Source organism: Theropithecus gelada, chromosome 5 (genome assembly GCF_003255815.1).
Source record: "Theropithecus gelada isolate Dixy chromosome 5, Tgel_1.0, whole genome shotgun sequence".
NCBI classification, from domain to species: domain Eukaryota; kingdom Metazoa; phylum Chordata; class Mammalia; order Primates; family Cercopithecidae; genus Theropithecus; species Theropithecus gelada.
The window spans coordinates 181,083,619-181,108,389 of NC_037672.1; the positions used below are offsets into that span (position 1 = coordinate 181,083,619).

Here is a 24,771-nt window from a genome sequence, read left to right on the forward strand (position 1 = left end):
GCTGTGTCCAGGATCCTTTTTCTTTCCAGTTATGCACTCTCCCCGGGTAAACTTCTCCATTCCCACAGCTGCGCTGACCTCTGGTGCGCCATTGAGTCACGTCTTTGTATCTCCAGCTCTCTTCTCTGAGCTTCACACCTGGCAGCTCGACGTCCCAGAGCCAACTCCGAGTTGATGTCCCTCTGCCTCCAGACTGCTCCTCTTTCAGCCACGCCTGATTCAGTGAAGAATCACCATCTGTGCAGTTCTGTGAGCAAGAAGCCCAGGGCCATTCCTGTCATCGTCCAATCCCTCACTCCCAAATCCAATCCGTCAGCAGGTTCCAATTCCTAAGGGTGCCTCCCACCCAGCCATTTCTCACCACTTCTGTTACCCAGTCTGAGCCACGCTCACCTGCTCCCCAGGTTTCCACAATGACTTCCTGATGCGTCCGTCGCCCTCATTCACCCACCCTGGATGCCGCCATTCCATTCAGGTTGCAGCCAGAGTAGTGCTTTCAAAATGCAAGTGTGATGCCGTCACGTTCTTCCTTAAAACCTTCCAGTGACTTCTCATTCATTTCAGGATCAGAATAAATGCTTCAGCGTGGGCCAGATGCTCATGCCTGTAATCCCAGCTCTTTGGGAGGTTGAGGTAAGAGGATTGCTTGAGTCCAGGATTCGAGACCAGCCTGGGCAACATAGTGGACCCCTGCCACCCCCAACTCCATGCACATCTCTACAAAATGTAAAAAACTTAGCGGGGTGGGGAGGGGTGCACCTATCAACCCACCTACTTAGGAAGCTGAGGTGTGAGTACCCTTTGAGCCCAGGAGGTCGAGGCTGCAGTGAGCTATGATTGCACCACTGCACTCTAACCTGGGCAACAGAGAAAGACCCTGTTTCAAAGAAAAAAAAAAGTATTCAGCTTGGTTGTTAGAGCCTGGCCTGGCCTCAGCCTCTCTCCCCCTTATCCACACCACACCTCTCCTCCCTTCTTTCAGTGTCTTGAAACTTTCATGCTTCCCACCCTATCCAGGATCTTAGCACCTCCTGCTCCTTGGGTTTGGGGTCTCCTTCCCACCTTACCCATGCCCTCATTGTCACTTTCTAAGGACACCTTTGTTAACTCTCTCAGATGGAGCTAGACTCCTTACTAGATGATGTCATCATGCTTGCTTTTCATGATTGTACTTTTGATAACTGCACTTATACATTTATTTGGATAAGTATTAGATTGTCTACCTCCTTCACTGGATGGTAAGTTCTCAGGAGGGAGTGCAGGTGAGGAGGGTCTGTATCTGCTTTTGTTCATGGCTGTCTCCAGAGAGTTCATCCCAAGGCCTTGAGTCACACCCTTTAAAGATGTTTTGTGAAGAAATGGATTTGCCATGATTTTTGAAGGATGCATGTTCGTCCCTGGATTTCTCTTTAAGACTTTCTAATCAACATAAGGGATGCTGCTAAAAAAAACTATGCGCTCTTTTGGCCAAGATGCCATCCTGCAAAGGGAGATTGGATGTGGTTAGACAGCTAAAAAAACTTTTGAACACTGGAGGAATCACTTCGGCAGACAGCAGTCCAGAGAGGCAGCATCTCTTCCATTTCTCTGCAGCAGAAACGGTCGATGCCCAGAAACCCTGCAGGATGCTTTTGAGGACCATTTTGTGGAGACAATCTCACTCTTGAGATGTGAATTTGCAATCCTTTTCTTGCTGTCAAAGACAACATCAGCAATGCAGATCTTGCTGAAGTTACTGACAAAGGAAATGATGCAATGTGAATTCAACCCAAAGAGGCTTACAGAATTTTGACCCAAGCCTACCCTTGCCAGACAACATTAATTGCAGAAGCTTAGGTTTCATTTGATACTTCGATGAGTTTTTAACACATTTCTATTGCATTAAAAAAATCAAATCAATTAACTATCATAAGTATGTGTGTGTTATCACATCAAGGACTACTTGGCAATCCTCAGCATTGTAATCTCTTATCCTACATGACAACAAAAGTGTGAGTGTAGTGGATATGGATGCATTCTTCTGGAAAGACGTCTACAGTTTTTATCAGTTTCCTAAAGAGGTTCTTGACTAATGAGGGCAGGAACCAGCAAATTATGCCTTGACTCAGGCCTCTTTCAGTCCTAAAATTACATAAATCACAAAGTCTAATGCCAAAATGGTAATGTTATTTAAAAACTAGTGGATATCTAGACCACTTGTGTTTGCAATGTTTTGACATCTGCCTGAAAAAAATTCCAGTTTTTATCCAGAGGATTGGTGTCACATGCATAGAGGCCGTGACTTAGCTGTCAGGTTTACTCACACCTCTGTATGAGCAATGCTGAGCTCCTGATTTTCCCTGTGCCTGAGCCTCTGCTTCTAAGACCAGCCTGACTGAAGGTTGTCAAGGACCTACCATGGCAAGAAAGAGAAAGAGGCTGGAGCTGACCTGTAATTCTTGACCAGTAGCCAATGCATTCCTCTTATTATCCAGATGACATCACCTTGATTATAACAAGCAAAATTTGATAGAAGCTGAGTCAAATGCCCACCCACTAACTCCCCACCCAGCCCACTGCTGGAAAGTGTGGGAGTGGAAGCCAGGTGCAAATGTATCTTTCTCTACATAGAAGGTGTCTCATTGGTCTGAAGGCCTGCCCTGGACAAGAAGAGGCCAGGAGAAGAGCCCAGACCCACACCCAGCCCCATTCCAGGAGCATATGAGTGGTTGCATCCAAGTCCTCCTGACTGCTTGGCTGTAGGGAATTAACATTGCCAAATGCATGGTGGGAGATGTGAACTTAGAACTCCAAAAAGTATTAAGCACAGACTCTTAAAAAGTTGCTTTTTTTATTCCTTTTTTGTATTTTATAATAGTCATAAGAATAAACTTAAAAACTGCTGCTACCATGTAAGGTAGCCCTGCTTATCCAAAGATATCAAGCTGCATTTCTACACCATATCTTACTATTCTCCCATATTCCCTATTTTTCCTCCTTCCTCCCATAATTCTTCTCTGCTTTGGGTTGCTTTCCAATATGAATTGAATGTTGGAGTCTCTTCCTCACCACCCTCCACTCCCACCAATTCCTTTAACATTAGACTAGAAGGATAGGGTGGAGGGATTGAGTGAGTGAACAACACACACTCAGTTCTCACTCCTTGCAGAACACAACGGGGTCCTATATACAGTTTCTGGCTGATTTTGGGGGCCTACCCTGACTTAGGGCCTGGGATCTTTTCCAGAGGCATATTTCTCCCTGCACTCCAATGGCAACATTGGGCGGGGTGCTAAAGGGCCTGGTGAACGATATTAAACGCCTCAAGACTTGAGGTGGAGTATGTTGGACTCTTCACTGTGGATCAATTTTTCAGCCTGCTGCTTTATCTACCTGACAGGAAGACTTGAACTGGTGCCATTTCTAAATTGCACTTCTAAATATTGACTTAATGGCGAGACTCAGCGTGTCATAACCCAGTTCACTAGAGCAACGAAGATTTTCCAGACCTCACCAAGAGGTCTGTACAATATCCTGTGGGGAGTGGAGAAGGAAAAGGAGGATTTAAGAAGAAAAATACAATCAAGTCATGTTTTGAAGAAATGCCCCTGCAACTCGCTTAATCTTACAGAGACACATGAGTGCTTACTGGGCTATTGGCTAAGGCTGGAGGGAACCAGGGTGGACACAAAAATGACAGCAGTGACCAGAAATACTGCAGCTGCCCCCCAGGAAGATGAGAGGGTGCCAGGCACGCCCTGCTGGGCTGGCAGCGGAGACAGCTGGCTCTCTGAGTGCTTCGTTTGAGTATCCAGTTTAGAAGGACTAGACAGTGTCTGAGAGACTAGAGACTTTATTCTATATCTATGACGACTTCAACACAGCCAGATCTTCAGTGAATCTCCATTTAGGTCACTGAGGAAACTCTAGGAGGCTATCTTTATAGCTTCTTTCCTCCTGACAGTTAACAGTATAACTGATCTTAAAGCATTTCTGTCACATCCCATTAGCTGTTAGACTGTGGATCAGAGGAAGAGATTGGTCCCTTCTTGTCCTGAAGGAGCTGTTTTGGAGGAGCAACAAGATATTTTTCATGCAAATTAGCTTTCAGATTTCTTTAGACACTCAATGATATATAAGAGGAGATAAAGGCCTAGAGCAGTGGCTCACGCTTGTAATCCCAGCACTTTAGGAGGTCAAAGCGGGTGGATCACCTAAGGTCAGCAGATCAAGACCAGCCTGGCCAACATGGTAAAACCCTGTCTCTACTAAAAATACAAAAATCAGCTAGGTGTGGTTGTGCACGCCTGTAATCCCAGCTACTCCGGAGGCTGAGGCAGGAGAATCACTTGACCCGGGGAGGCAGAGGTTGCAGTGAGCCGAGGTCACGCCACTGCACTCCAGCCTGGACAACAAGAGTGAAACTCTGTCAAAAACAAAAGGAAATAAAGCATAATAATAATACCCTGTACTGCTGCGGAGAGAAGTGAGTGCAACATGGCAGCTGCCCCTCGGTAGGATCTCCTCCCACTTGGCCATAGCACTGGCATCCTGGCTGCTGAAAGCCCCTCTCTAGGAGATATTATGTGGAGGGAGCTCAAGGGGTGTTGGCAGGAAGGTTTTGTGTGTGAGGGTGTGCTCTTCAAAGCAGGAAAAACTTAAGTTCCAAGATAGAGAAAGTCAAACTAACCAGATATCATGGAAGATGACCCCCATGGTATTGGCCATATTTATCTTGATGGTCCTTAGATTTGTTTCCAGGTGGTCCCTAATGCAGTGTGCCTAATCCATTTCCTCCCTATGTATGAACTTGTTGATAATAATGCCTCTGAGAATGACCTCAAAGTGCAACAAAATCCTTGTGCCTTGACCTCATTATACTTGCTAGAAGAGCCAAACTCACCCCTGGGTTTGGCTCCTCCAGCAAGCCTGATGGGTCTGGTCCATGCACTGACTTGCTTCCTTAAATCTAGTCCACCTCCATGAAAAGTTGTCTCCTTGTAAGATAATGGGATCTTCCTAAACTCTTCCTTTGCTCAAAAAGTGTCTTGTGTCGCCGAGATGGCTGCTATGGAGGGAATCTTAGGTGTCTTCTGAAGAAACTGTGATCAATCCCCCTGAAACTGTGTCTGCTGGGAGAGCCTATGCCAGCTATGTCTTTGTTGCTCGGCCCAGCTGTGAATTCATGCAGCCTGCCCTGGCCTTCAGAAGCTCACCTGCGGGTATGGCCACTGCTCTGCAGCAGCTTCTGGGGCACGCGCTGCGCCACAGCTGGGTGGTGGGCTGCCCTCCGATGTCTCCATGTGTCTGTGTTCCGTGCACCTCTGACAGCTGGATAGCCTGGAGTGCCCCAACAGCTCCCCACACACCCACTTCCATCCAGCATCCTCCAAACTCCTGCCGAAGGCCTAGGCACTCCTTGTGGGCCTCCACCCCACTCTCCACTGCCCCTCCCTACAGACCACACATCTCGCAACCCACTGCCCTCTCACAGACCCTTCAGGCTGTCCTCAATCCAGACCAGTGTTACCCCCTCAGCCACTTCACCCCATCTCCTACAGGCTGCTCTTCATAATGCCTTCAACTTTCTAGGCCTCCCCTGGTATCTTCCTCCATAATGGCCATCATCAGTATGACACCATTGAAAATTAGGAAAAAAGTGTCTATTGCCATGTGTGTGGGAAAGGTAAACTGCCCACTTACCTAAATAATGAATCCCACCAATGGAAAGACAATGGGAAGCCGGTTATATTGTTATCACTGAATCCTCTCATCCTTAATGAAAGATATTCAGTGACCAAGATGAGGGCATCCCGAGGACTTCTCACAGCAGCCGAGGCACTTTACATGACTACTACCTCGTTGAGCTAGGGTGTAGCTCAGGAGTCTTAACACAAAGGGACTGCATTTCATGGACTACCAAGAAATAGTGAGTGCTTCCAATTATCTTTTCCATATTGTAGAAGAGTTCAAACACGTATAGAAATGGTACACTATTTTTTTTAAGCCAATAAGCACCCTATAATTTCTCTCTCCTGTATATCCAACATTTTGCACATGAAAAAAGCAAGCTATCCTGTGGTGTTTGCTAAGTCAAGAGAATCAGGAAATAGCATTATGTCCAGTATGATGTTAGAGAGTTAAAAATACATTTTAGAAAAATGTGCCCATAAGATATATTTCTTTTCTTTTCTTTTTTCTTTCTTTCTTTCTTTTTTTTTTTGAGATGGAGTTTTGCTCTTGTTGCCCAGACTGGAGTGCAATGGCACTATCTCAGCTCACTGCAAACTCCTCCTCCCGGGTTCAAGCAATTCTCCTGTCTCAGCCTCCCGAGTAGCTTGGATTACAGGCATGCACCACCACTTCGGCTCATTTTGTATTTTTAATAGAGACGGGGTTTCTCCATGTTAGACAGGCTGGTCTCGAACTCCCAACCTCAGGTGATCCACCAGCCTCAGCCTCCCAAAGTGCTGGGATTACGGGCATAAGCCAGCGTGCCTGGCCAAGGCATATTTCTTAACTAAAGATCCCATTTTCCAAACCATGGCTTGGTCTTCAAACAGTAACTTGACACTGACTGTTCTTGGAGACTCTACGATGATTTGAGATTTGGAATGGATGTCCACACTCACCTGGCCAGTAGTACATGTAGACCTTCCTTTTGGCCTTGGTCAGGGTGACCCACAGAGGTTCTGAGCCATTCCACCAGAGAGGCATCAGGCTGTCTTTGTTGACGCCAATGTCAAAGGACTTGTTGGTGTTGGGGTCCCACATGTAATTCCCGATCATCTGATGGACTTCACAGTGGCGGCCTATGTCAATGAGAACACAGCTGTCAGTTTACAGTTCTGGTGGTTTCTATTTTCATCTTTGTTCCTTAATCATAGAAGCCATTCATGATCGTTTAGGAAGTACAGAACAGCATAAAGATTTGCTTTTGACTTTTAAAAAAAAATTAGATTTTTTTTCTTAAGCGTGCCATGAAGATAGACAATCCAGTAAGATGTCCACTAACTGACGGAGGGTGGGGTCATTTTGAGTGACGTCACCCTGTCAAGTCAGCTGTTTTAAGTAACACTGAGGACACTGTGTGCAGAGCTTGAAGTCTAAATATGAATTAGCATGGACATCCGTGGATTCCTCTGAGACTTGGTCTCCGGTTCTCACTCCAGAGCCCTCTCTGCACCCTCCAAACCCTCCTCCCGTGAGATCAGGAATCTAGCTGTTACAGCGTTTGTTCTTTCCTTTCTTAGATAAGAGGAGCTGTTGCTTCAGTGCTGAACAGTGATAAAACCTATGACGTTTGGAACAGAATGGCGAAAAATAGATTCAACTTTGAAAAACAAAGCAAGAAAACAACCCTCCAAACGCAGTGTTATATAGAAACGAGGGCTGGTTCTGTTGAGCACAGCTTAGTCCCAGAAGACAAGCCAGAAGTGAGAGACGCAAACGCTTGGACTCTTTTGAAACATTAGGCTTAAATTATTTATTTTGGAGCAATCTGTTACATCTTTAAAGTAAAAATAACACAAACATTGGCAAGTGCATCAAAAATTGCTGCAATTTTAGTGAGCGTCATTTGGCACCGGGATGAAACATGCTTCACTGAGCTGCCTAACTATGCTTAATCAAGTGGCTTTTCTTCTTTGTTTTACTGTTGTTGTTTCTTCTCCCCACCCCCTCCCCAAATTTTATTTTTAAACAAAAACAAAGAAAAATTATAAAATACTATTTGGAAAATAGACACTAAAAATATCAAATGGGAAAAACTTTCATTTCATCCCAGAAAGCAAGGCATGCCACAAACTATGCTACTATGCTCCCAGAGATCCCCCAAAAAATGTTTTTTACCCAAAGCTATAGAATTAGTGTTTTGATCTTGACCAAAACTTTCACATTAAAAAGATTAATAAAATTAAAAAATAAAATTAAGATGTTGAGCAATTTCTGCAATGGTTAAGGAAGTTATTTTATTTATTGTCTCAACTAAGATGTATTCAGTGCTCTTATATATATAGTTCCATGAATTGTAGGCTGTGATAGGTGTAGAGATTCCAATCTGAGTAAATGCCATGCCCATCGTCAAGTGGCTTGTAATTTAATACTCAACAGAGGGTCCTCTGTGTAAAAGAGCCAGGCTTCCCGGGGCTGGGTCTGAGAAGGAGGACAGGTTGCAGCCATAACTTCAGAATTATGATGACCCTCGCTCACCCTGTTGCAGGGGATAATTCCTAGTATGTTCTCACCAACTCATTAAAAGTAGGGTCCTAATTTTATTGGTTTAACTATATTATCGTTTTTAGTATATGCAAGTTGAATCATATTAAGAGAGCCCCTCTTACAAGTAAAAGTACTTATCTAGTCCCTTTATTCAAAATTTTGCATTATTTCACAAATTGTATCATCCTAATGATGCTTACTCATCCTTTCACAAGGCAAGATAATCATGATCATATCCATAGGAAAAGGCCTCCTTCATGGACAGTCTTTCCCTATAGATGCTCTCTGATGCCCTCCCAAGTCCAGGAGGACTCAACTGCAGCTGGTGTGCAAAGAAGCTGAGCAAATGTGCAGAATCAGAAGTGGGTGTGGGAAGCATCATTCCTGAGGTCAAGAACCAAAGCCTCTGAATGAATCACCAGGAAAGGACCAAGGATATCAGACATGGGAATAATAGGGACAGATGCTGAATGAGTGGGGTGGAGGGATCTCTGCTTCCAAGCTTGAATTGTTTGGACCATTTTAGAACAAGGGCATGAAACCCAAAGATAAATGGAGGCTTCACATGATGTGGTTTTCACAAGGCTGCATACAAGGAAGCATGAAACAACCAAACAACAATTTTTAAAGTACGTATAATCTATACTTGTATATCTCAGAAACCCCATATCATTTGGTGAAAATTTCTCTCTTCTCTTCAACACACATATTTAGCACTCTGGACTCTAAATTGTCCAAACTCGCTCATTCTTCTTTGTTCTCTGCTCTCTGGGTAGAAAGTTATGAGGAGCTTCTTGAGGATTGCAGAGCTGTCGTATGGCTGGATTGTGTGTGTGCATGCATGCACAGGTGTGAGAGAGACAGAGACACAGAGGGAGACAGAGAAAGACAGAGAGAGAGATGGAGAGAACATTCTCCCCAGAGAATTCCTGTAAGGTGGGATGCTTTCAAGAAGGTCACCTCAGACTCCTGTGGAGAAGTTGGGTTGGGTTTGTTCTTTTGGTGGATTGGGTCCTGAGATAAAATGGGAGGGTGTGCTGTCCACAGGGCTTCCTTTGCTCTGCAAAGAGCGGCCTTTCCTGGAAGCCAGCAGGAGGAGGCTGCTTCAGATTTTCTCCTTCCTTCCCATGAATACAGTAAGGCTGCAGTCTGTGCTTGCAACAGTCGAAGTCGACTCAGACTCAAGCTGATTTCCCTGCCAACCCTCTCTCTCTCTTGCTGTTTCATTTTTATTGCCTCGGTAAAAGTGGTGGCTGAAAGAACAGAACAGAACACAATGTACTGGTTTCTGCAGCCCACGAGCTCTCATCTCCATATTCCTGCCTGACCCATATCTATTTTTATACATCTGCAGCTCTGGGTTTTTCTCTGGTTGTGCTTTCCAAACAGAGCTTGGATGTGGTTTGGTTTTTTGGTCTCTTTGCTCAAGGCTTGAGTAGAAACTTTCCTGACATTCTCCAACACCACAGTTGCAGGTGGTTTTCAGGTATGATGTAAGGAACGTCTACTGCTCTTCCTCCTCCAAATAACGACTCTGGAGGCTTTGAAATCTGTGTTTGCCTTTCTCAGAGAGAGCTCCTGGAATTGTTCCCATAGCTAGAACTGCTGTATGAAGGGGGTGGGATATGACACCTTCAGCGTTCATTCCCCAGTGTCTTACTCAAGTGTGTTCAGACGTAATGACCATCACAAGAAGTTTCTTAGCAAGCTCCCAGAAACCTCTGAACCATGTTATATGTTTCATCTCAGAAATGGCTGGCCTTTTCTGGCCAGAGAAGGTAGAGGATATGTCCATCTTATCTACAGCTCATGGTCACGGAGACTTTCTCTTTGACCTCTGAGTCCTCTGCTCGACTAGACCCAACCTTGGGCTTCCCTCCTTTTTCTTGTAGAGTCCAGGTTGAGCAAGAATCCTGCTAAGTTGGTTTAGTGATAATCCTCCACGCTTGGTATCTGACCACCCTCAATATCTCACCACCCTGCCTGCCTTCAGCAAGAGTTCTGTTGAGTAGATTTAGCCAGAATTCCATTTTTCCTGATGTTTCTTCTTAGTAGTTTTCCATCTACTGACCCCACCATGTTCCTTGTCTGTCAATCTCTATTTGCCTGTTGTACTTGGAGTGGAGCCCAATCTCTCTCACACTGTTGGATCCCATTGCAGCGTCCTTCCATCTATCACAGTAGTTCCTCCTTAAAGGAAGTTTGCCTTACCGTCTTTAACAAGCATCATAAATAAGTATTTCTTTTCTTTCTTTCTTCTGTCTTTCTATCTTTCTCTTTCTTTCTTTCTTTCTTTTTCTTCTGTCTTTCCTTCTTTTTCTCTTTCTCTCTCTCTTTCTATTTCTTCTTTCTTTTTTCTTTCTTTTTTCTTTCTCTCTCTCCTTCCTTCCTTCTTTCCTTTCTTTCTTCCTTTCTTTCTTTTTTCTCTTTCTTTCTTTCTTTCTCTCTCTCTCTGTCTCTCTCTTTCTTTCTTTCTTTCTTCCCAATCTCACTTTGTCACCCAGTGAGCAATCATTGCTCACTGCAACCTCAGCCTCCCCAGTTTCAACCTCCTCCTCAGCCTCCCAAATAGCTGGGACCACAGGAATGCGCCACCAAGCTTGGCTAATTTTTTTTTTTTTTTTTTTTTGTATTTTTTGTAGAGGCAGGGTTTTGCCATGTTGCCAAGGTTGGTCTCAAACTCCTGGGTTCAAGTGATCCACCCGCCTGAGTATCCCAAAGTGCTGGAATTACAGGCATGAGCCACTGTGCCCAGCCAAGTTTCTCTTTAACAGTAGATATCTATAAGGTTGCTACTGCTTAGATTTCAATCAGTCTTAATTTTTTCTCACTGTTTTCAAACAGTCAATGCTAATTCCTTTTATAGTTCCTTACCTCTTTTATTCTTTTTGCTTTCACTCAACATGTATTTATCAGATAATGTTTGCATGCTAAGTATATAAAGATAAAAAAGAAATGGTTGCTGTCTTTGGCTTACAGTCTGCCATGGACAATAGTAGTAGGCACAGTGGTTAAGGGAACGAATCTTGGAGTCAGATTGTATAGGTTCAAGTATAAACTCTACTTTTTACTGTCTGCATGACCTTGGACAAGTAGCTTAGACTCTCTGAAGCCTCAATTTCCTCATCTGAGTAATGGGCAGCGTAACAATTATTGTGAACAGTCATCCCTTTGTGTGGCCGTGTGGAACCATAAAAATGGCTGTGCAAGCCAAAACCATGAAAAGCTATCTTAATAATCAGTGGGGTGGGGTGGGGGAAATAGGATTGTTCTGTGACATTTAAAAATGGTTGTCAAAATATTGAAAATTCTCCTACTATCAGTTATACAGGAAAATGAAGGAAGAATTATACAATTATAATTTATTAGTATTTTATGATTTACAATATTAGAAAGGTTGAGAATTAAAGGGCACTATTTCTTTGTAAGAAATTTACGAAGAATGCTTTGAACAGTACTTGGCTTCTTCTAGAGGTATAACAAAATATGAGCGAACATCTTTTCCATGCCTTAGGGAATTGTTATCTTCTTTCTAAGTATAGATTGGCTTTCAACATATTATCCTTTGTGCTTTCAATGTCATAAAATAGCTCCAGGCGTTCTTTAATGTGAAGTTTTTGCTGGTGTCACTTTGTCTGGGACATCTTCATCCTTTTTTCACAACTTTTTTCTTCATTTATGTCAATAAATTCACGATCACTAAGGTCCTTGGGGTGCATACCTAGAGCTTTGTAAATGATTTCAGTGTCAATATTCGTGTGGTCAATGATCTCTTCTATAGTTCCACTTACATTTGATTCAAATCCTACAAAGTTATTTTCCAGTGGAGTAAGAGTTTCTGCCATCCTCCATGCATACTACTTGCTGTTCCTGTCTGTCACGGTGCTCGAATGTTTCTGGTTGCATGTTTTATATCACAGTTCTTCCAAAGTTTAGCTAAATAAACTGCATTATATCCCATTGTATCATCAATAACCTGTCTGAAATACAGGTTACTTACATCTAAAATAATAGGTTTCAAAAGTTGAAATAACTTATTGTCCCATTTAATAGATGATTAAAGTTGTTTTTATAGAAAAAGCAAATCAAATTTTCTCATATTCTTTCAGGTGTTCAAGAGAGTCAGAATGACCCAGAGCATTATCCAATGATAGCAATGCATTAGAAGTTAAATTATATGGGTTTATCAGTGGGACACAGGGAAGCAACACAACTACATGCTTTGCTGTCTGTGCATGAGCTAATAATAGATGAGCAGCAGCCGATCGCCAGCAGACTATGAAAGAAATGATGTAATTGACCGACAATCATGACGCATATTTGTTATTTACATAGTGATAAATAGTCCTAGTGGATTGAGGACTAGCAAGGAAGTTTATAGTTTATGCTACAGTAGCTACAATTGGGGTTGCCAGATTTATTTTAGTCAATATACTGTGGTAACTGAAATTTGAATCATGTTATTGGAGAACCGACATTATTATTTTTTATTTTTTAAATATCTTATTTAAATAGATTTTGGAGTATAGGTGGTTTTTCGTTGTGTGGATAAATTCTTTCGTGGTGATTTCTGAGATTTTGGTGCACCTGTCATCGAGCAGTGTACACTGTACCCAATGTGCAGTCTTTTATCCCTCACACCCATCCCACCCTTTTCCCATGAGTCCCCAAAGTCCATTACATAGTTATTATGCCTTTACATTCTCATAGCTTAGCTCCCACTTATAAGTGAGAACCTACAACATTTGGTTTTCCATTCCTGAGTTATTTCACTTAGAATAATGGCCTCCAGTTCTATCCAAGTTGCTGCTAATGACGTTATTTCATTCATTTTTATGGTTGAATAGTATTCCATGGTGTCCATATACCACATTTTCTTTATCCACTCATTGATTGATGGGCACTTAGGTTGGTTCCATATTTTTGCAATTGTGAATTGTGCTGTTATAAACATGCATGTGCAAGTGTCTTTTTTATATAATGACTTCTCTTCCTTTGGGTAGGTATCTAGTAGTGATATTGCTGGATCAAATGGTAGTTGTACTTATAGTTCTTTAAGGAATCTCCATACTGTTTTCAATAGTGGTTGTACTGGTTTACCTTCTCACCAGCAGTGTAAAAATGTTCTCTTTTCACCACATCCACACCAACATATATCATTTTTTGACTTTTTAATTATAACCATTCTTGCAGGAATAAGGTGGTATTGCATTGTGGTTTTGATTTGCATTTCCCTAATAGTCACGTTGAGCATTTTTTCATATGTTTGTTGGCTGTTTGTATGTCGTCTTTTGAGAATTGTCTACTCGTGAATTTTGCCCATTTTTTAAATGGGATTATTTGGAGAACAGACATTATTTAACCTGTGGTAATTGAGTTTTCTGCATATCTGAAATGTGCAAAGCAAAGAGTGTGTGTGCATGCACATATGTGTACATACACATAAACATACACAGCACACAGTAAGCACTGTTAATATTAATTTATGAGTATTGGGGGAGAGTCACACAAACAAATGCCATCTAGAGGCCAGCTGGAGCTTTCTCTCTCATGAGCTCTTCATGTGATTGGCTCCAATCCTACTTCCATCAAGATTCTCACAAGTCCACAGGAGATGCACATAACTGCAGGCATCTCTACCTCCATACTCCTGCTTCCAGGACATATGGTGTCTAGAAATGTAGGTCAGCCCTTTCCTGTATGACAAAAAGGAACCTCCTCACATGAAATATTCCTGAGTGGGGTGAACTTTATTGGGGATTCAGTCTGGAGAGGAGGGGAAGATTGAGGGCAATGCAAAGAACTTCCAACTGAACATTAGACATCCAACGTCTCTTCATGACAGAGAACACAAAAGCAAACACACCAAAAACAAAAATAAATAGATGGGACTCAATTAAACTAAAAAGTTTCTGCATAGCAAAGGAAATAGCAGAGTAAACAGACAACCCACAGACAGGGAGAAAATCTTCTCAATCTATACATCCAACAAAGGACTGATAACCAGAATCTACAAAGAAATCAAACAAATCAGCAAGAAAAAAACAATCCCATGAAAAAGTGGGCTAAGGACATGAATGGACAATTCTCAAAAGAAGATACACAAATGGTCAACAAACATATGAAAAAATGCTCAACATTCACTAATGACCAGGGAAATATAAATCAAAACCACAATGCAATATCACCTTACTCCTGCAAGAATGGCTATAATCAAAAAATAAAAGATGTTGGCATGGATGTGGTGAAAGTGGAACACTTTTACACTGTTGGTGGGAATTTAAACTGTAATGGCCACCATGGAAAAGTGTGGAGGTTCCTTAAAGAACTAAAAGTAGCACTACCATTCAATCCAGCCATCCCACTCCTGTGTATCTACCCAGAGGAAAAGAGATCATTATATATGAAAAGGGTACTTGCATATGCATGTTTATAGCAGCATAATTCATAATTGCAAAAACATGGAATCAGTCAAAATGTTCATCAATCAACAAGTGGATAAAGAAAGTGTGGTATATATATACCATGGAATACTACTCAGCCATGACAAGGAATGAAATAATGGCATTCGCAGCAACCTGGATAGAATTAGAGACCATTCTTCTAAGTGAAGTAACTCAGGAATGGAAAACCAAACATTGTATATTCTCACTCATAAGAGGGAACTAAGCTATGAGGATGCAAAGGCATAAGAATGATGTAATGGTCTTTGGGGACTTAGGGGAAAGGGTGGGAGGGGGTGAGGTACAAAAGACTACACATTGGGTACAGGGTACACTGCTTGGGTGATAGATGTAGCAAAATCTCAGAAATCACTGCTAAAAAACTTACTCATGTAACCAAACACCACCGGTTCCCCAAAATCTATGGAAATAATAAGAAAAAAGGCATCCGAGGTATCCCCAGTCTTTCCAGCAACCACTTGCCCCTCCCCCCATGGTTTTCTCCTGGCCGCTGCTCTCAAGAACCCAGCTAGCACATCACATTGTCTCATTGCTTCTCTATTTTCTGTTCCACAGCAACCCCCTCCAAAATTTCTCTCCAAACTTAGTTTTCTCAAAAACAGTTCAGCCTTCCAGTGTTCTTGTTCAACTTATATTTGCAGGCTCATAGGGTGCTGGAAAAAGTGGGGGAAGGAAGGAAGCAAGGAAGGAAGGAAGAAACTTCAAATGCATGACTATTGCTGGATAATGCTCTCATCACCCTCATCTTCTTGAGTACTTGAATGAATATGTGAAAGTTTGCTTTTCCTACAAAGACAACTTCAATAATCTATTAAATGGGAGAGTAAATTACTTCAACTTTGGATATTTTGAAACCTAAGTTATTTCAACTTTTGAAAGAAGGAAAGAAGGAAGAAAGGAAGGAAAAGGAGGAAGGAAGGAAGGAAGAAAACAAGAAAGGAAGGAAGGAGGGAGGGAGGGAGGGAGGGAAGGAAAGAATGATTGGAGGGGAATGAGCCAAGACAGAGGGCTTCCTACTGAAGAAGGAATTAGGATAGTCCTCATACCAGTAAAATGTGGCATGTTGCTATTCACCACACTCAGAGTTCACTTTCTTTGAAAGGTGAGATGCTCTTACTGATGTGCTAGATGTGGTGCTAACACAATTCGAGATGGTCACAGCTGGACTCACTCAAGGTCCTGGCAATAAACAGGCTGCACAGAGTTTAATTCAGGGGCTTTTACAAAGGTGTGGGCCGGGCTGAGGGAAGCTGAGGGCATGGCGAAGCAACCCAGGAGGGGTGGTGGCAGCGAGCCACCATCACCCACCCACTCCGCACCCCAAGGGGTGAATAGCAAGGGGAGGAGATGTGGCCACGGGGACCCCAGACCTGCCTCTCCTGCCACTGTCCTAGAGGCCGTCCCTCAAGGTCACCTGCTGAGGCTCAAGGCAGGCTGGAGAAAGCAGAAGAGGGCAGACAGGCAAACAGAGGCTCTCCAGCACGAGGGCCAGGGAAAATCGTAAGACGTGGATTTTTCAAGAAAATCACGTTGATCACTTGGGCAAGGGTCTTTCACTGAATATCAGAGACCACGCAAGTTGAGCGTCCTCTGAACAAGTACTCGTGAGCTTCGATGGTATCACACACTCTCAGGAATGGAAGGGACCGCAGGCGGCCTCCTAATCTAATCCTCTCCCTGCAATTTCAGAGGTGAGGAATAACTCCCTGCCCTTTGTGTATATTAGGTGTAAAAGGCTCGAGTGTGCGCCCAAAGCCACAATTCCAATAAGTGGTGGGTGGGGTGGAGAAGCAAAGGGAACAAGAGCGACTTGAACCTGGACCTCCTGGCTTCTCATATCATGCTCTTCACACTTCACTTTCCATGACAATAACAGATTTATGGTTACAGTTGGACTCTGGAATATGAAACATATGCTCAGTTCAAGGTGAAAGCTCTTGGTTTAAAAAAAAACTACATTTTATTCACGTCTCCAAACATGTACAGAAAAACAACTGCATAGCTGGTTATGTCGCTGAACAATCAGGTTCTGCAGCCAGTGAGGAATTCCTCAATTCCACGAACGCTTTCTTAAATCTGGTGTATAACCACCTTTAGCAAGCGATAGTAATCTTTAATTTTTAAGCCATTCGTTTTGTTTCTCTGAGGCCTATGTGTGTTTCTATTAGGCGACGTGGTTGTGTCTACTAGAAATCAAAACAGTCGGCAGAAAAGGGAGAAACGGGGTTACATTCGAGGCACATCAATTTAGTCAAAACGTGGGGATATAAGCGGGGCTTACCATACACTAAGAAGGCTCATGGAAATCGTTCTTTTATAACCTGCAGGATTTTGCCCAGAGGCAGCATTCGACGGAGCCCTGAGTCCAGAGTTGCAGGCAGGCCTCTGGGGCCACCCACTGGAAGCCTGGGTTATAACGACGTGTGGCGGGCACAGGGACCTGGGCTGTGGGCATTCTGTCCGCCTCTGGGAGATGGTGGCTACGGTGGAGAGATGACAGAGCAGTTTGGGTCTGGGTCTTCTCACTTTCTAGCTGTGGGAATTGAGTCTAATCCTCAGCTTCTCAAAGCCTCACTTTTTCTCTCTCTAAAACAGGATTCATAATACTTACCTGGCTAGATTGCAATGAGCATTAAAGATAAAAGGGGTTGACGCACAGGTGACGCTTGCTACACTGCAGGTATTGCTCTAAGGGCCTCTCTTATGGATTGAATCGTGTTTCCCCAAAAAGATGCATTGAGATCCTCACCTCTGGTACCTCAGCATGTGACTCTGTTTGGAAATTGGGTCTCACAGATGGCATCAAGTTAAAATGCAGTTCTTAGGGTGGGGCCCTAATCCCACATTTCTGATGTCCTTATAAAAAGGGGAAATGTGGACAGAGAACCTGACCTGCACCCAGGGAAGATGATGTTTGGAGAGGGAGAGATGGCTCTGTAAACCAGACAACGTTGGGGCTACGAGAAGCTAAAGAACCAAGGAATTCTCAGAGGGAGCACACCCCACCCACACCTTAATTTCTGACTTCTGACCTCCGGAACTAAAAGACAATACATTTCTGTTACTCTAAGCCACCCAAACTTGTGGTACTTTGTTACAGCAGGCCTAGGAAAGGAATTCCACATTTCATCTTCACCATGGCCCTAAGGGATAAGTATGATTGTTAGCCCCGCTTTCCAGGTAAAGTAACTGAGGCGCAGAGAAGGTGAGTTGCCTGAAGTCTTACACCACCAGGTATACTGGAGCCAGGATTTCAACTCAGGCAGCCTGGATCCCAAGGCTCAGCTCTTCACCACTGCGATCTACTAACACTTGTGCAACCAGAATGAACCAGCACTGCACGCGATTCCCAGCACTCAGGAAGCCCACAGGAGAAGGAAGCTGCTGGTGTTATGCTTGCTATGATGCCATCTGTGAAGCCTCCACCCTAAAGGACAGGATGCATTCAGGGGAACACCTCAGTCCAGGTGGAAGGTCTTGGGGCTGAGCCTACTGAGGAAGCACTTTACCTGGGACTCTGGAGGGGTGAACCTCCTAACCTAGGACCAAAGGCAGAAATCGATTTTCTGGACACTTGCTGATCAGTTTAATTATAATAGTTCCCAGTCCTTGGCCACCTCCTTTGTATCTGGAACTAAATGCTTTACATTTGCATCTTATAAATGTAAAAAAGCATTTTACATTTACAAGGAGGGGTAAAGATTAGTTTAGACCCTGTTTAGATAGTCTTCAACATAACTATAGGAGACGGAGAATATTATCTCCATTTTACAGATGGAAGAACTAAGATTCACAGTGGCTAAGTGAGGAGGCTGGAGCCACACCGCTAGGAAGAGGGCAGAACCCCAGTCCCAACCAGGTCTCTGACTCAGCATCTGCCCTCCCCCGCACCAACATCTGCTCCCGTCCAGCCACATTGTTGCCTCATCAGTTCACCAGGGCTGGCCATTTTAATACAAATGACCTCATACGTCAGGCCTGATTCTGAGACTCTCAGCAAAGTAACCACATGGAGATGCACAGATCTGTGGAATGCCAGACATTCTCCTATCTCTTGAAATCAACTATCATGCACCAGGGTTTACCGTAAATACCTCTAAGGAGGGAATACTCTCAGACTATGAATATCAACAATGGAGATGGTAACGTTAAGCTTCCTCTTCCTCTGGAAAGAGGCCAGCTGTGGAAAGAGAGGCTCCCAAATTCTGAAATCAGGGGGTCTTAAGTTAATGGATACATTTTAGAGACAATGTACATATATTATCTCAAATTGACATGGTTCCAAGAAGTAACTTTATATACTCGATTCAGAGCCAAGCAGCCAGAGAATGTTAAATAAGTCAGACATTCCCACTAGTAGGTTCCTCTTAGTACTTTTCCTTGAGCATTTGGAGGTGTAAAGATTAGTTTAGACCCTGTTTAGATTAGTGAACTTTCAAATAACTACTTTATACCCAAGAGACTTGAAAGAATTAACAATGCATTGCTCAAAGTACCTAACCTAAAAATTGAAATTTGCCTTGCAGATAACCTTCGTTGGGAAATCCATTTCATTTTTTTAATTTGTTCAAAGACAGACTTTGGATGTTAAAGAAGTGGTTTCCAATGAAATATGCAAAATTGAGGTGAAAGAAAAGCTCACAATTTGCACATCTTTAAAAGCAACTACTGAAGTATGTGCCAGACACAGTCATCGTTACATCCCGAGACACAAATACTGTAAGGCTGAGGCTGAGATAACAGGCTTTGATTATAGTGTGAAGTGTAGGGACTGCAACAAAAATAACCCCAAAAGAGGAGACATGTTTGATTAGGAACATTCACACTCATTGTTTTGAGGTCGCTGGACTTAAAAATAAATGCATTGCTTTCTGTCTCTGCAGCGCCCACCAGCTTGGTGCAATTATTTAACAACTAGAATACAGAAAAGGAAACAAAAAATAATTTTCCTGCATAAGGACAAAAATGTGAGCCCTTAAGTTTTGACTTAAACACTTTTTACTTTTAGAAAACTAATTTTTAACAAAGCTCAAAGAAATTTCCTGACAATTCAATCCATCTTCACCACTGTGCAAAGTTGGAAAAGAGCATCAGTTAATTACCACATTGAAAATGAGACCTCTTTTGAGGCACACTCCCATTTTATTGAGATCTTACAGAGGCTTCTCAAAAGATGGCAGATGTTTGGAGGGAGGAGCTTCTTACTTGGGGCATGTCTACCTCCGTACAGGAAAGTCAGCCAACATCTCCATCCTGAAACACCTCTGTCTTCTGGCTCGTGATAAAGCTTCCTCTTCCTACCCACCGGACTCCCTCCTCTCGCCAGTGACCAGGTTGGCTGCGTTCCTCACACTAGTAGGTGGTGACTTTGGCAAAAACCAGGCTCCCCCTGCAGGTGGTGGGAGTACCCCTTTTATGTTCCCTTCCTGTGTCCTCACTCAGGACAGAAATTCTCCTCATGCCCGGGCAGAGAGATTGCACTCATCCCACAGCTGCCCCACCTGTGCCTGGGGCAGGGGTTGGGAGGTAAGGAGAGGAAATTTAACTCAGTAAAAAAAAAGCACATTTAGGTTCAAGCTTTTCTTTCTTTTTTTTTGAGACAGAGTCTCGCTCTGTCGCCCAGGCTGGGGTGCAGCGGTGTGATCTTGGCTCACTGCAACCTCCGCCTCCCGGGTTCAAGCAATTCTCCTGCCTCAGTCTCCCAAATAGCTGGGATTACAGGCATCCACCACCATGCCTGGCTAATTTTTGTAGTTTTAGTAGAGACAGGGTTTCACCATGTTGGCCAGGCTGTTCTCAAACTCCCGACTTCAGGTAATCCGCCCCCCTCAGCCTCCCAAAGTGGGATCAAGCTTTTCAGTTGGAATAGAACTTAGAATGGCCAATGAGTGATGATTTCCAACAGAAGAGACTAGTTACCAAAATATTACTGGATCAACTTTTAATGCCAGGAATTGATAGAGAATGATGGAACCCAGCTCTTTAGGAGTGTGAACTAATCAGGGACTTTAACAGCTCAATCAAGTACGAACCCATCAATCAACCATTCCCCGCCCCCTTTTTGGGGGGAAAGAAACAAGTGGAAGCAAGTTCATTTTTGTTAGCATGGTTAGTTTTGTTTGTCATTGCCAGAATATGTGAGGTAGGCATGATGCTGGCCTGCCCAAGTTCACGGCCTCGGGCCAGGTGCGCCCACAGAGAAGTGAGACCAGCCTGTCAAGTCTCAGGAGTTAACTTCACGCAGTCACAGCTGGTTCGTCCTGGTCAATGATCACCGGTGATCTGCATATCAACAGATGGTGCTGGGAGCAGACACTGGGTCTCATTTAATGATTCATGTCTATAATCCTCCTTGGGTGCTCTTTTCATAAAAGCTGTTGAAAGATAATCTGCCTTAGGGATCAGAGAGCAACTCAAGCGAGCTGCATCCTTGTGATGTACTGATAGTTTCCCAGTCCAAGCGGTAGACTCCACGGGAATAGGGGAGATTTTGAGTTAAAAACAGAAGAAACAGGTAGGATGAGAACTGGCAGGAGCTGAGGACCTGTGAGAACCGTGTGGCCTAAGTGGAAAGAATTTTGGAGCCCAGGAAACCAGAGTTCAAATCCTATCCCAGCCACCTCACACGACTCATTTCACTTTATTGAGCCTCAGTTTCCTCCTCTTAAACATGGAGATAATCATAGCTCTTTTCAGAGTTAAGTGGTTTCTGGTAGGGAAAGCTTTTGTCACGATAGCTTCCGCACGATGTCTGGCGCGGTAAAGGCCAAGCCTATCAAATGGGCCTTTTAAAAAGGCCACTTTTAAAAACGGCACTTTGAAAAATCCTCTTCTAGGGAGGGATGGGGCCGGGCAGTCCATTTCTTACTTGGTATCTACAGACCATTTGCAGAGGAAAAGTCTCAAATCCCCTTGACGAAAAGAAAAGCAGCACCACGTTGCACCCGCCTTGCACAGGAAGCTGGAAGGTTTGCACGGGGGTGAAAGTCACAGGCAGAGACCGCCCGCGGGGCTCCGGACGGCTGGGAGCGCGCCCTCTGAGCCCGGCCACGCTGGCCCGCCACTGCCCTCTGCTGGCGGCTGCGGCCATCGCCACCGCCCGCAGCTGTCCCCGAGGTCCTGCCGAGAGGCGCCAGGCTGGGTCAGCCTTGAATTCTGTGTTTGCATCCCCCGGTTTGAAGGGCCCCCCAGGATTCGCAGGAATCTGAGAGCTGCTTGTGACTATGCTGAAGATGCCGAGAATGCAGGCAGAGTCCGGGCCGGGCCGGCGGCCACGTGCAGAAGCAAACGCGAGCCTCGGGGGCCTTGAACCTGGAGCCGGGGCCTTGCCTGGGCTGTCCAGGCTGGGAGTCTCGTGCTGTGTCCCTCGCTTCCTCATTCCCCCCCCCACCCTCCTCACCCCCCCACCCCCCCTCCTCACCGCCCCCACCCCACCCTCCTCACCGCCCCCACCCCACCCTCCTCACCCTTGTGTTTCATTTTCCCTTTTAGGATGTATGCTTCTTATTTGGGATTGTATTATTCTTGACCCCAGCCCTTTCTTTCCCTCCTTCTCTTAGTTCCTCTTTTGGTTAAGGTTATGGTTTTTTTAAACCACAATTTGTAATGGTCCCTGCAGTGGACGTTTAATTTCAAACACCCCTTTGTTCCTCCAAAGGTGAAATTCCTCCTGCGCCCTGCATGGGCCCATTCAGGAGCGTCTGTGACCCAACCTCTCTGGCTCTGGGGAGAGGGCAAAGTGTGGCATCTAGCCCTAGCCAGACCAGCCAGGAGCCGCATTCCTGCCACAGTGACAGTGGCTCCAGGATCCAGGCTGGACGGGAGGATTCTTCCTGCTGGAAGAATCCATTCCTCTTGGTGGCCAAGCTGGGAAGAAATGCCCCCATGTAAAGACGTGGCCCCAGGAAGAGACGGCGGGGCTACAGCCAGGGCCGCGGGGAGGGCAGCAGGGGCAAGATGTGGGAGGGTGAATTCCACTGGCCTGGCTCCTGCCTCACCCCTACTTCTTTTTGCGGGAGCCACCAGCCCTCTCTCAGCCTGGAGTAGCAGGCCTGGGATTTCTGTCACTTGCTTCCTTTACCTGTCCCTGGCTCCTTTCTCTGCCGTCATCACATTTCTGGCCACCTTGCCCTCCTCCTCTGAGTTGACAGCGGCTGGGCAGGGTCCTGGCTGTGGAGGGCACCCGTTTAGAGCCACTGTAGATGAAGGCTCCAGGCCGCAGCGGAGGCTTCTGAGCACTGGGCCTTCGCCACCTGGCTTCGCCCCTTTCTCCAAGGCCAATCACCGGTGGCAAATCTCACAAGCGACTTTGTGTTAAAAGTAATGACTACCTACATCTACCTCTCCCGAAGAGCTTACATTGAGTTTAAAAATAATCTATTATGAAAATATTCGAATGTACAAAACAGTGTGATAACACAGGACAGCGCTCCACTCTGGTTCCCTGTGTCTTCCTCCCCACACTGGAATATTGTTAAAGCAAATGCCAGACATCCCATCTGAAGTCACAAATACTTCTGTGCTTGTCTCTAGTACTGAAGGACTTTTAAAAAAACATACTCTTGTTATCACACCCAACAAAATGAATATAACTATTTAATATCAATGAATATAACTATTATTTAATATCAATGAATATAACTAATATCAATGAATATAACTATTTAATATCATTCAATACCCAGTCCATGTTGAGTTTTCCCTAGTTATCTTTAAAATGCCTCTGTGAAGTTCATTTCTCTGAATCAGCATTCAGGCCAGGCAAGGTGGCTCATGCCTTAATCCCAGCACTTTGTGAGGCCAAGGCTGGCAGATCTCTGCAGCCCAGGAGTTTGAGACCAGCCTGGGTAACATGGTGAAACCCTGTCTCTACAAGAAATACAAAATTAGCCATGTGTGGTGGTGTGCACCTGTAGTCCTAGCTGCTCAGGAGGCTGAGGCAGGAGAATCGCTTGAGCTAGGGAGTTGAAAGGTTGTGATGAGCCAAGATCACACCACTGCACTCCAGCCTGAGTGACAGAGTGAGACTCTGTCTCAAAAAAGAAAAGAAGGAAAAAAAAAAAAAGAATCAGCATTCAAACAAAACCCATGCATTTTATTTGGTTATGTTTCTTGAGTGTCTTTTAACTGATAATGGTTCTCCTCCATTTTATTAATTCTTGTCCATTTATGGAGGGAATTGGGTCATTTGTCTGAAAATGTCCCATATTCTGGATTAGGCTAATTGTATCCTCATGGTGCCATTAGCTTGTTCCTTAGTCTCCTGTATTTCTTGCAGACTCCTACTTTGATCTACAGGTCTTAGATTCAGGTTCCATGTGTCTTAAGCAAGATTCCACTGCACGTGGTGCCAGGTACTTGCTCTTGCATCAGGCCATGTGGCTCGTGGTGTCTGTTAAAGTGGATTGGTGGGTTCAGATGGTGTCAGCCTAATCTATCCACTGTCAAGGTTCCTATCAACCTGCATGTAATGGTTTTAGCAACCGCCGATAATCATCACCTACTTCTGTTCCTTTTAGTCACAAAGCCCTTCCCAGTGGAACTGTGCTCTGAAACAGGCAGGTTCCTTTAGGAATGTCTGTTTGGCCTGTATACCCCTTACATTGAAGTGAGGGAGTGGATCGGTTGTCTGTTTCGGTGTAACTGACAACCTCAGACCTCAAGTGGCTTAAACAATAGTCACGTATTCAGCTCACAAATCTGCCATCTGGATGGACCATGGAAGGGAAAACTCCTCTCCGCTGGACGCAGCACCTGCAAGGGCAGCTCAGAGGCTGGGGTAACCTGACACCAGAGGGCTGGAAGGATCTGCGGGCAGTTGCTGCTGGCTGCTCACTGAGACCTTAGCTGGGTTGTCAGCAGCTGCATCCACCCGTGGCCTCTCCATATGGCCACCTGGCATCCTTACAGCATGGTGACCAGGCTCCAGGCATGAGCACCCCAAGAAAGCAAAGAGAACAGGCTTGGCATCGTTTGTGACCTAGATCCAGAAGCCACATAGCGTCACTTCTACTGCATCTGTTGGTCAAAGCTGTCACAAAGGTCTACTCAGGTTCAAACAGAGGGGACACCACTTGATGGGGGAGTGTCACCATATAAAGAACAAGTA

General features: G+C 44.5%; 1 protein-coding gene across 1 annotated transcript in view; it reads right to left on the minus strand.

The window, feature by feature from the left end:
• The window catches only part of ENPP6 (ectonucleotide pyrophosphatase/phosphodiesterase 6), a 120,399-nt gene that overhangs the window by 54,805 nt on the left and 40,823 nt on the right, over window positions 1-24,771 (minus strand). Inside the window, exon 2 of the mRNA XM_025385736.1 lies at window positions 6,612-6,791. Within this exon, the coding sequence (XP_025241521.1) occupies window positions 6,612-6,791 (180 nt within the window). The remainder of the gene's footprint in view (window positions 1-6,611; window positions 6,792-24,771) is intronic.